Genomic DNA, 16,782 nt, shown 5'->3' with positions numbered 1-16,782 from the left:
GGAAAGAAGAAAGGTACAAATACGGGTCCCAGACATAAGGCAGAAGTGGTTCATCACCACCACCATCATCCAAACTACACTGCAGCAAAATGCAGATTTTCTGCTTGTATCACAGATTCAATAATATAGCATTAGTAAAAACACTATATATTGATTCTTTGCAATTTTTTGTTGGGTGAAAATTGGGAACCAGTGAAAAAGGAAGAAGGAGGAGACTTTTATCTCAGACACCGTGGAGAGGTGTCAGTGCGTGGGCTATTCATCTTTAGATTCAGTTTATACCACTTCCTCTTAACATTTCCCCTGTATGTACCAGCTGAAGAAATGAAAAGCAGCCTCTCCTTCAACTCACATACAAGGAGTAAACCTAGTAAACCACAGTAATGACGGGTTCAGAGAAGCTACATACGTGGCCTTTCAGTAGGCTACAGAGACTCTGTTGTTTCCTGTATCAGTTTTTAGTTCCTGCCATGTTTTGCATGTGTGTTGCTGTGAACTCACATATTAGTCTTATTTTATTTACTTTTTGTAAAGATAAAACACAGCAACACAAACATTAGAGTCCTGAATCAAGACAAATGGCAGTACTGCTCTTAGAGCCGAGCTCAAACACTCTCCCTCTACTCGTTGTTTTCTCTTGCTGTCAGTTCTCCAGTAGTAGTTTTGCCAGAGATTGGAGGATCTCCCTCTTCTCATACAGGTACATCTGCGTTTCCCACAGCATGTCCACCAGGACCGCGTCGCTCACCTCATCCAGCAGGACCTCCTGAGACAGCTGGGGACTGAGTCTGCACAAAACACAGTTACCACAGTCATGTGTAAAACACTTCACAGTTTGGTTTGTCAACTGCTCAGGACGAGAAGGCAAGGAAAAAAAACTGTTACAGTCAACTACAGGACATTTATACAAGCATAGTAATGTTTTTATCACTCCTGCCATCGGCGAGACGCTACAGGAGGATGACATCGAGGACGACAAGACTCACAGTTCGTACCCTCAACAGCTCACACTCTGCCTCATGTGTTCATCGCTCCCACTGACTGTATCTATAGCAGAACTTTACAAACTCTGGTTTTAATGAGATTTGTTCACAAACGACAAGTGTGTGAGTCAGCATCCTCTTGGTTGGCATAATTTCCTCACAAGTTCCTCGTAGTCAGAGGATTGACCCAATGAGAGTAAAAAAAAAAAAACTCTGCTGCACTGCCTTTAAATAGTTGCTATAATAAAACGTGCTGGTTGTACTAATGTTGTATTTTGGTAAAAATTACGAATGCACATCAACTTCTGGATTTCCCCAGAACTGAGAAGCTGTTATCACAACGACATCTGATCTATCTATCTATCTATCTATCTATCTATCTATCTATCTATCTATCTATCTAACCTGAATATTTCTGTAATTTTATGTTGCATGTTGTGTGTCTAGTCGTAACTTTATCTTGTTGACTAACAGGAGGTTAAACTAAAATCAGGCCTTTAACGTGTTAACTTTCTTCTTTAGGTACAAACTCTCTTAATCTATGCTCTTCAGTTTCACACAGGCACAACTATCAAACATGTTTCCTTTCAAATATCCTAATAATAATAATTAATAATAATAACTAGAAAATTCCTTCTGGGAAATTTTGAAGGGGCTACGGGAGCTAATGCCAGGTGTACCGTCTCTGTCAACATGGAAGTTGGCACAGTTAGCCTACATTTAGCACAATTAGCTTACAGTTAGCACAGTTAACCCACAGTTAGCACAGTTAGCATACGGTTAGCACAGTTAGGTTACAGTTAGCCTGTGTGTGAGAGAGTAATATGCGCTTTTGCGCGCATGTTTGTACATCCTACTACTCTTCCTGAGTGTATCTGTAACTGTAAATACATAAAATTACCTGTGTGTTTGTGTGTGCATGTGCGTGTAGGCCACAGCCACCCACGCGCACGCGTGTCTGTGCGCGTGGGTGGTTGAGGAGTGTGAGGAAGGTGTGCTTGCGCTGTAATCTGTAACTGTAATCACAAAGTTACCTGAGTAGTGAGTGTTGGTGTGTGTTGTTGTAATTTAGCATAGTTAGCCTACATTTAGTTCAGTCAACCCACATGTCGCACACTTAACCCACATTTAGCACAGTTAGCATACGGTTAGCAGATTTAGCTTATGGTTAGCACAGTTAGCCTGTGTGTGACAAAGTAATGCTCGCTTGCGCGCGCATATATGTCTGTCTGTGTGTGCATCCTCTTTGTGTGTGTGTGTATCTGTAACTGTAATAACATAAAGCCACCGGTGTGGGTGTGTGTGTGGGTGTGTATGTGTGAGAGGAGGTTGCGCTTACACGCACATGTAAATGTGTAACTGTAATCACAAAGTAACCTCTGTAGTGTGTGTTGTTGTAAGTTAGCACAGTCAGTTTTTCGCGCAAGGGATAACAAGCTGGCTTTGCTCCGTAGCCCCTGATAATAATAATGCGAGCGATAGCAGATAAATATTTGCTCTTTGCAAGCCATGTCTGTCAGGTCGGTGTGTTGCTACACATTTTAGAAAAACTACAACATTAAAGAAGAAGTCTGTGTGGCGAAAAAACAAAAATGGGGATGAGGTCATGTTTAATCAGATAAAGACATGAGAACGACAGAAGATGTAGCTAAAAGGAGAAGTAATAGTCAGCTGACCTGTGGTTGATGGTGTAGATCATTTCACACCAGGCTCTGGCCCTGTCCACTGCACAACCGTCAGAGTCTGTACACTTCCAGGAAGATGTTTTCATGACTCACAATAACAACTACGTAGAAACTGTCTAATTATAACACATATACATATGTTGAAAAACGTGTTGTACTCACACAGTCCACCAGCATTTTGCCCAGCTCCTTTGCTCCTACAAAGCTCTTGGCCAGTTCCAGAGGGTTGGAGGGTTGGAAAACATCCACAGAGCTCACCACCACCTGAGGAGGTTTACCTGGAGACACCCCCCTAAGAAAATCTTCTAATACCATCCACACTGCTATTTCCTATTTTAAAGTTCATACTATTGAGCATCTTGGATCCACATCACATTTATTGTGACAGACTCTGACCAGTGTGATTCTATTTGTTGTCTATTACTCTACACAGTCCTTTTGTGTCCCTTTCACACCCTGTAATTACCGTTTGCGCATCTTGAGTGATGTAATAACGAGTCGATCGCTGATGTGTTCACACCTGGCATTAAAACAGTGACCTGTGATTGGGTCTCAGGTCTCTCAGTTCTCTATCAATAATAATGATGATGATAATAATAATAATAAAGGATAAAAAATTTGAATAGAGGGAGGCAGTCAGGGTGGGTAGGTAACAAGTGGGATTTAAAAATAGTAGTATGTTAATATAGCAATGCCACTGCTGCTGTTCCATAACTGCAAACATGCACCCTCTGCTGTGTGTATGTGGTACCACACTGTGGCATGATGGAGCTAAAGAGACTGAGGCGCCTGTTAATGTCTGTTTCTGCCACGTGCACAAAGTTATGATAATAATTAGAAACGTGGCAGCATCCACAGCCACAGTAATCACTGTAAACAACCTGCTACCAGACAGTGAAACAGAAACAAATAAATCCAAAATGAATCATTACAGAAAAACATTTTGAGTTTAGAACCAAGCATATTCTAAAATATATATAGAAATATATATAATATATATAGAAAAGTACAGACTTAATTCCTTAGTTTGCAAACATCAAGAGATAAAGCCAATTAATAACATGCAGTTTTAATGACTAAGTTATTCATATTTAGTCATTCAATTTGTTAAGATGAAACATAAAACATGAATAACTTACTTGTTCTCCCACCTCTGCTTTTAAGGCCTTGTCGTACTGATGGATTTCTGACATGGCATCTAGAGTCGGGTTGTTGGCCAGCAGCCCTCCGTCCAGGAAGCGCCCCATTGGTCGGAAGTACGTGAGCACCTGTGGCCCTGTTTTTTTTTTTTTTTTTTGGTTTGTGTGGCAGCATTGGTACTAGTAGAACCCCTCACGTTGCTTTTCAGATGATTCAATATGCTAAGGCATAGGTCTTCAACAGGGGGCCTACTGCAGGGCTGGGGTCACAGAATCTTTGGTTGATCAGAAATGTATTTTTTATATATATTTTTTAATTTCCCCCAACAAATTTAAATTTCTAAAAAAAAAACATAATCCAACATATTTTAGTAAATGGATATGGATAGAAGACATTTCCTATAAGAACACTGTTGATTTTTGAATCTATGACTCCATCCAACAACATCAACAACCAGAGCTTCAACACCAACAATGCATCAGGCCACGCTTGACCGTTATGTGATGTCGTCGCTCGTTGTGTGAACACAGATTTTTTTGTTAACACAAACATGCACCCCTCAACTAGTGACGGATTACAGGAACCACTAACAGGAAGGTCTAGTCCAGCTGACCTTGTTAGAGCTTAAATATATGGAGAACCTTCACAGACATATGTTGTGTTGTGATGAAGAGGTAGTACTCAGATGTGGACACAAGGGGGAGACAAGGACAGGGAATAAACTTTATCAAAATGTACTAAATTTGGAACAAAAAGCCCTGCACGGTAAACAGGGTCATAAAAACTCAGAAGTACACAGAGGAAACTCAACAGACAACTTGATAAGGGACAAAGAGAAAGATGGGACTATGTACACCGATCATGAATAACATTATGACCACTTTCCTAATATTGTGTTGGTCTAACTTGAGCCTCCAAAACAGTTGTGACTCATCAGAGAATGGACATGGGTCTTCTTAGGGTGTCCTGTGATGTCTGGCAACAGGATGTTGTTAGTGTGTGCAATTACCCTAACGAGCATGTCTTTGGAGGTGGGAGGAAACCCATGCAGACACAGGGAGAACATGCAAACCAAACCTGGAACTGGACCTGAACCCAGACCTTCTCGCTGGGAGGCATCAGTGCTGACCACCGAGCCGCTATGCTGCCCCATGAAGAATAATATTAGTATGATGATAAAATATACAGTGAGAAACAAATGACATCAAGTGAAATCAATACTAGTGTCTCTTTAAAATGTGCCTCATGTTTTTAACTGACTGGAAATTGCTACACAACTACAGAACCAAACAACCAGGAAAAGACTGAATGAGCTGCAGTCACACCCTCATATATAGAAAGAGACAGACTGACTGTAATAAGTCCTGCACTACACAGATTGTTCACTAGAGGTCTCTTCTTCCTCAAAGTCATCATGAAGAAGGAAGTGATAGTTGTGGTGTGAAGCTGCTTGTAGACACACTCACTCTAACCAATAGTTCATTCTGTCTTCAGTCTGTAAGAAGACGGCTGATGATTTTAACCTCCATTCATTCATGTTTAGGACTTTTGATAAAGTCTCACAGTAACAGCTGTAGCTTTAATAAGTTCATTAGAAGAATCAACTTCCTGATCAGACGCTGGAGTCGACAACAGTCATGTTCTTGGTAGAAGCTGGATGTTTGATTATGACTTTGATTCTGAACATCTCAGGTATGAACCATTGTTTTTTCTCCTTATATTACTTGAAATATGTAACTTTAATATTTCTTGGTGGAGTTTAGGTGTAAACGTTTATATAGTTAAAGCAGCAGATTCTCTGATGTTATGAGGTCTTGTAGTCATGTTAACGTTGTAAATGTGTCCAGATGTTTGATGATGAAATCTTCTGTTAAAGGAGTTCAGGGGAAACCAACCAGCATCTGTGCCTTAAAGGGTTCATCAGTGACTCTGTCCTGCTCAGGTCAACGTCACACTGCAAACAAGAGATGGTACATTGTCAACATGAGTGGTTCAATACATGATTCTACTGAGATTTCTACAGATGGGAATCAAGGAAAGTACAGCGTGTCAGAAGAAAGTAACTTCACTCTGACAATCAATGATCTAAAAGAAAATGATACAAAATATTACTGCTTCACAGAAACTAACAAACTAGACAACTGCAAACAGCGAAACATAATTTACCTCCATGTTACAGGTACAGTGTTTATCACTAATGTATTACAGACTGATCACTTTAAGAGTAATGTGATGCATTATTGTTATTTATATAAACTACCATCTCAGACCTGCAGGTAAAGGTGATTCCTGCCACAGAGGGACAGACAGTGACACTGATGTGTAGCACCAGTTGTCCTCGGACTGAAAACCTTGCAGCCTACATCTGGTACAAGAACAGAGAGTTTCTCTATGAGGACTGGTCTCCCTGGTACCAAGAGCTGGTCAGCAGTGAGGAAGCAGTCACATACTCCTGTGCTGTCAAAGGCTACGAGGATCTCAGAGCCCCTGAAGTCTCAGTGGGTGAGTCACAAGAGTTACAAACTCTATTTCTACTCTTCAGACTCTTCCTCAAAACACGTGTTCACCAGTTCACTGATGATACGTGTTTGGTTTTGTTCAGATTCAGTCACTCCGACCTGCTTCAGTGTGACCTACGCTAAAGGGAGAATGTGTTCTTATCAGCAGACGTCAGTAGATGAGTCCTGCTCCATCACATATCCCAGAGGTGAAGTTTCCTCATTTACACTCCTCCCACCACCACCTCTCTGATCTCTGTCAAGTCATACGTTCACTGGAGAACATTAATTATTTGTTATGACTGAAATCTGATCATGTTATTTGATGATATATTTAACACTGCAGAGATGAACTGATGAAAAATATTTTGAATGTCTCCAAACAGAAATCCAGGTCCAAAGGATTCCTCCAGACAAACCAGGTTATATCAGACTGACCTGTAACACCAGCTGTCTTCATACTGACACTCTGACTTCATTTACGTGGTTTATCAACAGACAAATAGTCAGAAACAAGGAGAACCAACAGGTTTCAGTTAGGAAAGCTTTTACTGGAAGTTTGTCTTGTGCTGTAAAAGGTCTTGAGGATCTGCGCTCTGCTGACGTCTGTGAGTATGAACCAACTTATGATTTAAGTATCTTTTTAAATGTTTTTAGTTACTGGAGAAGGTCCTGGTTTCAAACATTTCTATCTTCTAGGAAGTTGACATCTTGCATCAGGGATAAATTATGATTTAAAGATTATTCAAAGTGAGTTGTCTTCCATCAATATTTCAGGCGTAGAGGAGAAGAAATGTTTGAGAGTGAATTATATCAGCAGAAGTATCTGTGCTCTGAAAGGATCCTCTGTGAACATTTCCAGTGAATACTCTCATCCTGACAACCAGCAGCCACAGTCTGAACTTTGGTATAAAGTAAAGAGAAATACTGAAGAGGAAGATCAATGGCTGACTGGAGAGACACGTAATGTGAAGTTTCATGACAACATGAAGAACCAACACATCCTCACATTAAACAACCTGAAGAAGAATCACTCAGCAGAATACATCTTCACAATCAAAACAAACTATGAACAAGTGTTTGGTTCTCCTGGAGTCTCTCTGGTTGTCACAGGTAATTAGAATCTGTTACTCATGTCCTACCAGCAATCAATACATGTCCTCATATACAGAATGTCTCTTTTACATTTATTACCCTATCTGTCTGTCTTTCAGGTCTGAAAGTGAAGATAAGTCCCTCTCCAGTGGTGACAGAGGGTCAGAGAGTCTCACTGACCTGCAGGACCAGCTGTCCTCTACCTGCTAACACAAACTACATTTGGTACTTCAACAATCGACCTCTGAACCTGACACACAACCAAAGCAAACACCTGCTTCTAGACCCAGTCAGCAGTCAGGATGCAGGAAACTACTCCTGTGCTGTCACAACCAACAGAGACATCAACTCAGCTCTAAAGACTCTCACTGTCCAAACTAAACAAACATCTAAACTGAACCCAGCAGCAGCTGCAGGAGTTTCTACAGTTCTCCTGATTTTAATATCTCTCATGGTCTTCTTGTGGATTAGGTGAACATCACAGTGCTCTTTCTGAGATTAGCGACCCACGAGATAATTCACACACTAACCAAGTTTTTATATTCACTCACCAGAAAAAAAAGAACTTCCAGTCAATCTCCCATGAATGACACCTTGGACAACTTGGAGCAGGTAAAGACAAAATTAATAACTCTGCTTCATTTGAGTCATAATGATGTCATATCATACCAGTCAGAAGAGCAGCTTCTGTCTGGTATGGCCCTGGCAGCTTTTTCCATGTTACATTAATATGTTGTCCCAGGTCCTGGAGGTGGATCCCATATTCGGCCAGTAATTCAATAATTTTTGCGAAGTATTAGATAGTCAAATTTATTCTGCTCACCAATGTTATGACAAGTACTTTGACTTTATAACAGCCTGTGAGAGCTGCCATGAACTTTTGTGTTTTCGGTACAGAATTAGTTTATTTTAATAAGCATATTATCTCACATACATATCCAATAGTAGCTTCAACCAGTGTGATGTGATGTGATGCTAACCCTCCCAACCAAGAGCTCTATGGTTGTAATTACTTTACTAGAGTAAGACAATACACACAACTCAAAACAACGTAAGTGGGTAAAGTAGGTAACATTTACAATGGTGTCAATGAGCGGTATAATTTTAATTCAGTTCAATTGCCATATATACATATATATAAAATAGATATAAAACAGGTTTAATTGTGGTATAACATTAAAGCCTTAACAAACCAAGACGACATTTGACTATTTACCAGCGTTGGGACGACTGTGAGGGTCTGTGTGTTTTGCCACTAGTCTGACCTCAGCCTTTTTGTGGTATCTGGTGGGAGGCCGAAGGAAATGTCTATGGCTAAAAATAGTACAAGTAACCTGAAGAAACACCTGGAGTTAGAGGCTAAACAACCTCTTGCTAGCAAACAGATGGAGGATGACGGCACGAGCAAATCTAAACAACGAAAGTTGAAATTTCTCCAGACCAGAGGTGAAGATGTTTGACCCTGGAGAAGTGAGATGGCTGGTGGCTGAGTGTGTCATGGAGGATGCGCTGTATGGCAAGCTGATTTAACAAAAGCTAGCTTTAAAAGCTAGACTGGATATGTGTTGCAGATATCTGTAATTCAGTTTTGCCTAGCTAAAAAGAGCATTTCAGATATCCGCAACTCCATTCTTCCTATCCACAATTGTCATTTCAGATATCCACAACTCCATTCTTCCTAGGATAAATGTCGTAATTTTTGCCATTCATGTGTATGGGGTTCGTCATTACAGATATCTACAATTGAGTTGCAGATATCTGCAATGTGAATTGCAGATATCTGCAACTGAATTACGACTAGTAGTAATTCCAGTTTGCGATATCTACAATTTGATTCTGACTAGTCATAATTCCAGTTCAAGATATCTTTAATTCACCTCAGTTAAAGATATCTACATGTTCCTTTTCAGATATCTTAAATTACGTTTTGACTAGGCGAAATGACGTTGTAGATATCCCAAACTGGAATTAGGAAGAGTCGCAATTTAATTGTAGATATCCATTAAACTGAACTGAAGTTTGATTATAGATATCTGATATTGGAGATATCTGTAATTTTCATTCCGCCTAGTCAGAATGTAATTACAGATATCTTGAATTAGAGTTTTGACTAGGCGAAATGACGTTGCAGAAGGCCCCGCCTACCACTTCAAGCGGGAGCGGTTGTTGATGAACATTGCACTTGTGGTGAGCAAGATGGCGGAGCAGCCAGAGCTACTCGAATATTCAACCCCGCAGCCTGTGCAAGGTAGGAGCTGACAGGGAGGAATGCGGAGAATGCATTACTGGCCTCATTTTCTTGTGGTTTTCTCAATTACAGCCAACGCCATCCTACTTCGTTCTGAAATTATTTCTTCTTCTTTGATTATGGCGTGAAGGGGAAGTGACGTATGTCTGGATATCTAAAATAGAGCAACATCATGCATGATGTTTGAGATATCGTTAACTTTCATTCTGCCTAGTCAAAACTGAATTACAGATATCTGCAATTGTCATTTAACATTGTCATGTATTCAACTACAGGCCTATTAAGCTTCTCTAGTGTTTAGACACTGACGGTCATGTGAAGACAAAACACATCTTTCTCTAAATGGATTTGTTTAAAATCAGCATTGAAAAGTAATTAGAAAAAATACCAAACTGATCCCAGACCAGATGAAAGTTTGTTCACCTGCCAACAACTGCCCAACGAAACCTCTCAGTCGGGTGTGAAACACTTTAATCTTGCAACACTGGTTTAATCAACTGCGGAAAGAGACGATCAAAGAAATCATTCTGATTGGCTGCTCAGCTTAGAACCAGAACATGAGAAAAGAAACAAAAGAGACAAAAGTAAAGATCATAGATAAACCATAGATCAACAGATCAGCGTGATTCAGGAGACGTGAGGTAACATCATCGTTGGCCTTTGTTGATGATGGTTCTCAGATGTCTCAGATTGGTGTGTCCATATTGTAAGAATAACACCATAACAGCAGCTTCATGTATAATCTTAGGTAAAACACTACGTCTCATATCAGCGTTAATGGCTCTGCTGCTCCACAGATCTATTGTTGTTGAGTAAATCTTCTACAGATGCAGCACAGTCTTTCCTTTGTGGCTATTGTACCTCAGCAAAATATCTGCAGCTCGATGGTTTAAACTTGTTTTCATCATATTTACTTGACAAGATTATTTCATTTTCTTCCATCAGTGTCTTGTAATACGTGGTGAGGCCACTTAATGTTGCAACTCATTTCGTAATTTAGTTGTGGTTTTGAAGCATCACAATCTCATAAAGACACATTTCTGTATGTTTTTGTTTTCAGGTGCTGTCACAGGTTTATTGTGCTGCTACGTTAGTTTTATTAAACTTTACACATCTCAGTGGTGTGTTCCACGTTAAACATTACTGAACCAAATCAGTCGAGTAACATAACTGCTTCTGTTTGGTGTCATTCCTTCATCTTCAGCTGCCATTTGTGCAGCTTGTTGTGTACCGGTTAAAAGTCAACATCACTAAAGACAACTGGTTGCTGTGTGGGTGACAACAGAGAGTAGAAAGAAAAGATTTTTGCTCCTTTTCATTTAGTTCAAAAGCAAAAACTTCAGTGTATCACTCAGCGTTACTTCCAAAGCTCAGCTAAACAGTTAATTCAATTTCTCTGGTGTTTCATCAGATCAACTGTGGTGATGACGACTCCTCAGCTCAACCAGCAGAGCAGGAACTTCTCTACAGCAGAATCCACTTCTCAGAGGACAACACAGATCCTATCTACTCCCTCGCAAACCCACCTCAGTCCCAAGACCAAGAGATGGTCCCCTACGCTGCTGTCAAATTTAGGTCTAATTCAACCTCTGAGTGAGTATATCCTGCTTTTCCAAAACAACCTGTGTTATAGATTGGCTACTGAAAAGGTCTCCTCGTGTTCTACTGTATTCTTTAAAATGCTTTACTGCATGTTTAGCCTGATTAAATAATGTGATCTTTACTTTCAGGCTCAATGACCAGGCAGAGGATACCTAGAGACTGTACAACACAGCAAAGGACAACTCAAAGAGACAGACAGACGGACAGATTTGAACGTCCACCACATGTTTTCGGAACTGAAACCATGAACTTTTTATACAGGTTTACTCATTTTCATGACTGTGTGTGACTCTCTCAGGCTTTTTTATTATTCTCAGTCAGATACTGAGCAAAAATATCTTTATGGTGAATGCCAAGTGATACTATAGTACTACGTATATCACACAGTGTAAAGGCTACAAGAAAACTGTACTGTACACTGTAGCTATTAAAGTACATACAAAACATGGCAACAGGAAAGTTCACATTTAAGAAAATACCACTGGACTAGTTGTCATATAGACCATAGACATTAATACGTAGACGCCTCGTTGACTGGGTTGGCCCGCTGATGTGACGTAAGTGCGTGTCCGCCATATTGGAGGAGGCAAAGCTGCGCTGTGAAGTAATACAAATAGGATTTTAAAGTACATTTTAAAATCCAGATTCTTGACAGGGTCTCGAAAGAGAGACCACATCACCCCTGTCCTTGCCTCCCTCCACTGGCTGCCAGTTACATTTCAAATTGATTTTAAACTTTTTATTTGTATATAAGAAAGGAGCAGCCCCCTCCTACCTGTCAGGACTTCTACCTCCTTACTCCCCTTCCAGGCCCCTCAGGTCCACTGACCAAGGGCTTTTAAAAGTTCCATGGTCTCTTCATAAACTCAGGGGTGATTGTGCTTTCGCGGTTGCTGCCCCCAGACTGTGGAACAGCATCCCCTCCTCTGTCAGACTTGGCCCCTCCATTGACTCTTTCAGATCAAGGCTCAAGGACTTCTTTACCTTAGCTTTGTTTCTTCACTTAATTTTTGTACAGCACTTTGGTCAACCTCAGTTGTTTTTAAATGTGCTTTATGAATAAATTTGATTGATTGATTGATTGAATTTTATGTTAAAGCCTCAGCTTATTTAATTCACACACACACACACTAAAGTTGATGGGAAACAGGTACCAAAAACAATGTATTAAACCTTTTTAGTCTAGTACAATAACTTTATTGATCCCACACATCAAAAAACAGTGTATGTTACACTTTAATAATATATGAATAACAATAAATGTAGATTAAACCCCCTCCACACACAAGAAAAAAAACATATCATTTTCATTTATTCATTTATTTTTTTGGCCATTTGGAAGCAATGACAGTTGCTTTCCAACTATGGATAAGTTAACTGACTTGTTATTAGGGTTGCCACCTTTCAGAAATGAAAATAAGGGACCACCACCACGGCTCCTTGGGGCCATGACCACCACAGGCCCGAGGGAGAAAGCAGTTACTCACATTTCCCAGTTTGGGATGAATAAAGCATCTATCTCTTTATCTTAAAGCTTGAAATGCTGAACACATTCTTTATTGTACAACATTGTTGCATAAAATGTGCTGTTAATTAGCCCACATAAAGCCTTAATTTGAACTAAAATATAAACTAAATAAACTGAGAACAAAAAACAACAAAAACACTTGCAATCATGTCTGCTTATTCAAGAAAGAAAACAAGAAAGTGCAAAACATAACTCCTTCCCTCAACAGTCCTGGGTTCACCAGAAACTGTTGTGTTTCTCTTGTCTGTGGAGTAGACCAGATTCAAACAATTCAAACACATTTCCCTCACTTCTTTATCCAAGTGTATTTCTTGTTACTCCCTTTTGAGGACGTGGTTGAATCCCGAGTGCAACGGACGTTTTTAAAAAGGCGCATATTCTTTTGAGTCTCTGTCTCTAGGCAACCGTGACAGCGCCACACGCACAACAAAGTACTACCACAACGTAGTATTTCCTGTTTTATTTTGTTCATTATTGTTAGATTTAGTGTATATGTGTGAGACAGACACATGTATTGGACATTTATGAAAATACGGGATGCAACATTTAATTGCAAAATAAAGGACGATTCCGTATTTTACGGGACGGGTGGCAACCCTAGTTGTTACAAACATACGTTATATTTTGATTATCATATATAATACCGTGAGCAGACTAAGTTAAAGTAAATACCATTAAATGAATTCTGCGCGGGAATCCATGGTATTTACCATAACGTTGACAAATTACGCTCCGAAAACACTGTTATAATGGTGAAAAATTATGCAGAATATGGCTGAAATACGATCAAGTGTAATTTTTAAGACTTACCTGTGAAAGGTAATTCCAATGGATTTGGTTTGGATACCTAAACGATTAGAACAATTCCAAGCAGCACATGTACGAGGCATTTTACCATCTTCCAGTTCCTGACTCCGGCGGTGACGTATGAACGCCGTTCAGTGTTCAATAGAGCGTCTACGTATTAATGTCTATGATATAGGTCCCCTCACAGCTTGTAAACAGTGTGACGATTATTGAGGGGCGGGACTTAGCTGGAGGCGAAAGATCTCAAATCTGTGAACTAATGGCACTCCTTCATCTGGCATTTACTTTGCTTCTTTCTCCTTTTTGTTATGTTCCAAGAGCAGCTAATGTTAGCAACGGTAATTAGCTCACAGGCGGACACGTTGCCACGGAGACGCCGTGTCTCCGTGGCAAAGTTAAAAATAAAGCTAGTAAATGACATAATTGTGGGATATTTGTGTATTTGTATATTATCGTTTTGTTTTACAATTCATCTAAGTGTAACTCAACACAATAAATATGAACCAACAACCTTAACACTTGTGACATGATTTTAATTTTCTTAAATAAGAATCCTATTAGCTAACCCAAAAAGGACAAATCAGTCATGGATACATCAGAGATTAATATTAATATACGTTATTACCATACTAGTATACACTTCAGCAATTAATATAAAACAAAAAAAAAAAAAAAAAAAAACGATAGAAAATACTGCTGCCTCCTGTTCAGGTTGGGAAAGTAGCAGCAATTAATTCCTAATTCTCCTTTGTCCTTCAAATAAATGATCGTTCAAGTCTCGTTTTCATGCCAGTTTCAATAATATAAGTTAATAATATGCATTCAAGACACTTTCACAGTGACTGGGAGGTTTAACTGTGTATTGTTTACGCAGTTTATTAACATGTGTGAGGTTGAACGAGAGTATAAATAGATAACACAAGTGTGGAAGTGTGTTGTGGAAAGAAGAAAGGTGCAAATACGGGTCCCAGACATAAGGCAGAAGTGGTTCATCACCACCACCATCATCCAAACTGCACTGCAGCTAAATGCAGATTTTCTGCTTGTATCACAGATTCAATAATATAGCATTAGTAATGTTACGACCTTGCTTTGTTGAGGGGTAAAGAGGACGCAACACAGTATATTTTGCCAGAAATAAAAAGTATTTATTGTCAGGCATCTTGTGGTCTCAAAACTTAAGAATTAGCCCGATAAAATACAAAAGGTAAACGAAAAGAGGACTCCAACGGAGCACAATTGTTTGATTCATTAATACACAGGACGAGATGTTACAATCCCTTGTGCCATGATCTATGGCAAAACTCCCTTAGAAGCCGGGTCCAACTGGACAACCAACCAGCAGACCAGTGGTCAGCTACTAACTATGTCAGAAATGAGATACAATTAGCCTAGCCATAGAAATAAAAAACACCAGCTAATTAGCCTAGACACCAGCAGTAGGTAACAGAGATGATGGGAATGCAACTACATTCAGACCAGGACATCTCATCCTTCTGCCTATGTCAGAAACGAGATACAATTAGCCTAACCACAGAAATAAAACACACACTAATTAGCCTAGACACCAGCAGTAGGTAACAGAGATGATGGGAATGCAACTACACTCAGACCAGGACATCTCATCCTTCTGCCTATATCAGAAACGAGGTACAATTAGCCTAACCACAGAAATAAAACACACACTAATTAGCCTAGACACCAGCAGTAGGTAACAGAAATGATGGGAATGCAACTACACTCAGACCAGGACATCTCATCCTTCTGCCTATGTCAGAAACGAGGTACAATTAGCCTAACCACAGAAATAAAACACGCTAATTAGCCTAGAAACCAGCAGTAGGTAACAGAGATGATGGGAATGCAACTACATTCAGACCAGGACATCTCATCCTTCTGCCTATGTCAGAAACGAGATACAATTAGCCTAGCCACGGAAACGAAACACTCGAAAGCACCAACTAATTAGCCTAACCGCTAATAGTAAGTAAGAAATGATGGGACATGCAACTATACTTCAAACAACATTCTTCCCCTCGGCCAAGATCAGAAGTTACACACAAGAAAACGCCAGCAAACGAGCCTAACTAGCAACAGTAGGCAGTGTGCCGCACATCATTGGGGTTTTCAAGTGGGCACCTCCCTTCACCGATGTTTCGTTAAGTTAGGCCCACGACACCTCAAGAAGGCTTAACAGTGAGCTCCAGCGTCCCGGAGTCACCCCCCTCAATGCAGCCACCACGCCACCATGTGCCTTTCAACCGACAGATAAGATTAATCTAACTACAACTGCTACCTAATGTTAGCACATAGCTAGCCTTACCTTTAGCATGCTCCCCAGCTAGCGTGCTTCCTCCGTAGCCACAGCCACTGACTCGCTCGTTCCGCTGCCAGGGACATATGTTTTTACGGCAACCCTCTGTTCTTTTCGGCGAATTCCCAACTCACACAGGAGAGCAATGGCGGATTTCACAACAAATCCACGGCAGCCGACCTCCACTGGGCGCACACGGGCGCTCCAGCCTCGCTGCTCCGCTTCCGATGCCAACTCCGCATATCTGTCTCTCTTGCGCTCATTCGCCTCTTCAACTCTGTCTTCCCACAGGACAGTTAACTCCACAAAATACACTATCCTTTCTTTCTCAGACCACAACAGCACGTCCGGTCTTTTAAGGCTCACGGCTGTCATCTAGGTCGGTCCTCAGCTCCCTGGCTCCGCCCACACTTAGCTGCCCTACATTATGCCTGCGCCTCCTTGATCTGGCCTTATCTCCCTCCTGAACACAACAAAAAATGAGGGAAAATGTTAACAACTACAACGAATAAAGGGAATCTAGAGTCCCGTAAAACACCCACCACAAATTACCACAAAGGACCCTGTCCGAACACCATCTTGATAACAATTACATTCGAATATAGAAACAGCAATAAACACACTAAAGCGATAAATGGCACAGCGCGTGTGAACGTCCCATCTTTGAAGCCATGCTCCGGTAGGATTGGCCGAAAACTTGACCAATGGTCGTTCGCCACGGACCAACGAAGCTCAGTATATAGTGTCAGTTTCTTCGCTGTTTTTTGGTGGGTGAAAATTGGGAACCAGTGAAAAAGGAATGAGGAGGAGACTTTTATCTCCAACACCGTGGAGAGGTGTCAGTGCGTGGGCTATTCATCTTTAGATTCAGTTAATACCACT

General features: G+C 40.5%; 2 protein-coding genes across 2 annotated transcripts in view; one reads left to right on the top strand and one right to left on the bottom strand.

The window, feature by feature from the left end:
* Positions 1 to 316: 316 nt before the first annotated feature.
* Positions 317 to 16,782, bottom strand: part of LOC125003472 (85/88 kDa calcium-independent phospholipase A2-like) — a 34,535-nt gene continuing 18,069 nt past the window's right edge. Inside the window, exon 4 of the mRNA XM_047577426.1 lies at positions 317 to 788. Coding sequence (XP_047433382.1) covers positions 644 to 788 — 145 coding nt within the window. The 3' untranslated portion in view covers positions 317 to 643. The remainder of the gene's footprint in view (positions 789 to 16,782) is intronic.
* On the top strand, positions 4,915 to 12,311 carry LOC125003846. Its single transcript, XM_047578073.1, has 10 exons — positions 4,915 to 5,500; positions 5,685 to 5,987; positions 6,077 to 6,310; positions 6,411 to 6,515; positions 6,693 to 6,914; positions 7,084 to 7,419; positions 7,521 to 7,872; positions 7,956 to 8,013; positions 11,061 to 11,242; positions 11,380 to 12,311. The coding sequence occupies exons 1-10, from the start codon at positions 5,446 to 5,448 to the stop codon at positions 11,405 to 11,407; spliced, it is 1,875 nt and encodes a 624-aa protein (XP_047434029.1). The 5' UTR covers positions 4,915 to 5,445; the 3' UTR covers positions 11,408 to 12,311.

This window comes from Mugil cephalus, chromosome 2, assembly GCF_022458985.1.
Source record: "Mugil cephalus isolate CIBA_MC_2020 chromosome 2, CIBA_Mcephalus_1.1, whole genome shotgun sequence".
In the NCBI taxonomy this organism is placed as follows: Eukaryota; Metazoa; Chordata; class Actinopteri; order Mugiliformes; family Mugilidae; genus Mugil; species Mugil cephalus.
This window is presented reverse-complemented; position numbering and strand designations above follow the sequence as displayed.

What these genes read in the sequence shown, in the direction of transcription:
- LOC125003846 (XM_047578073.1), top strand. Translation starts at nt 5,446, where the DNA reads ATGTTCTTGGTAGAAGCTGGATGTTTGATTATGACTTTGATTCTGAAC. An exon ending in AATTTACCTCCATGTTACAG is followed by an intron (nt 5,988 to 6,076) that starts GTACAGTGTTTA and finishes CTACCATCTCAG; the next exon opens with ACCTGCAGGTAAAGGTGATT. An exon ending in CCTTGGACAACTTGGAGCAG is followed by an intron (nt 8,014 to 11,060) that starts GTAAAGACAAAA and finishes GTGTTTCATCAG; the next exon opens with ATCAACTGTGGTGATGACGA.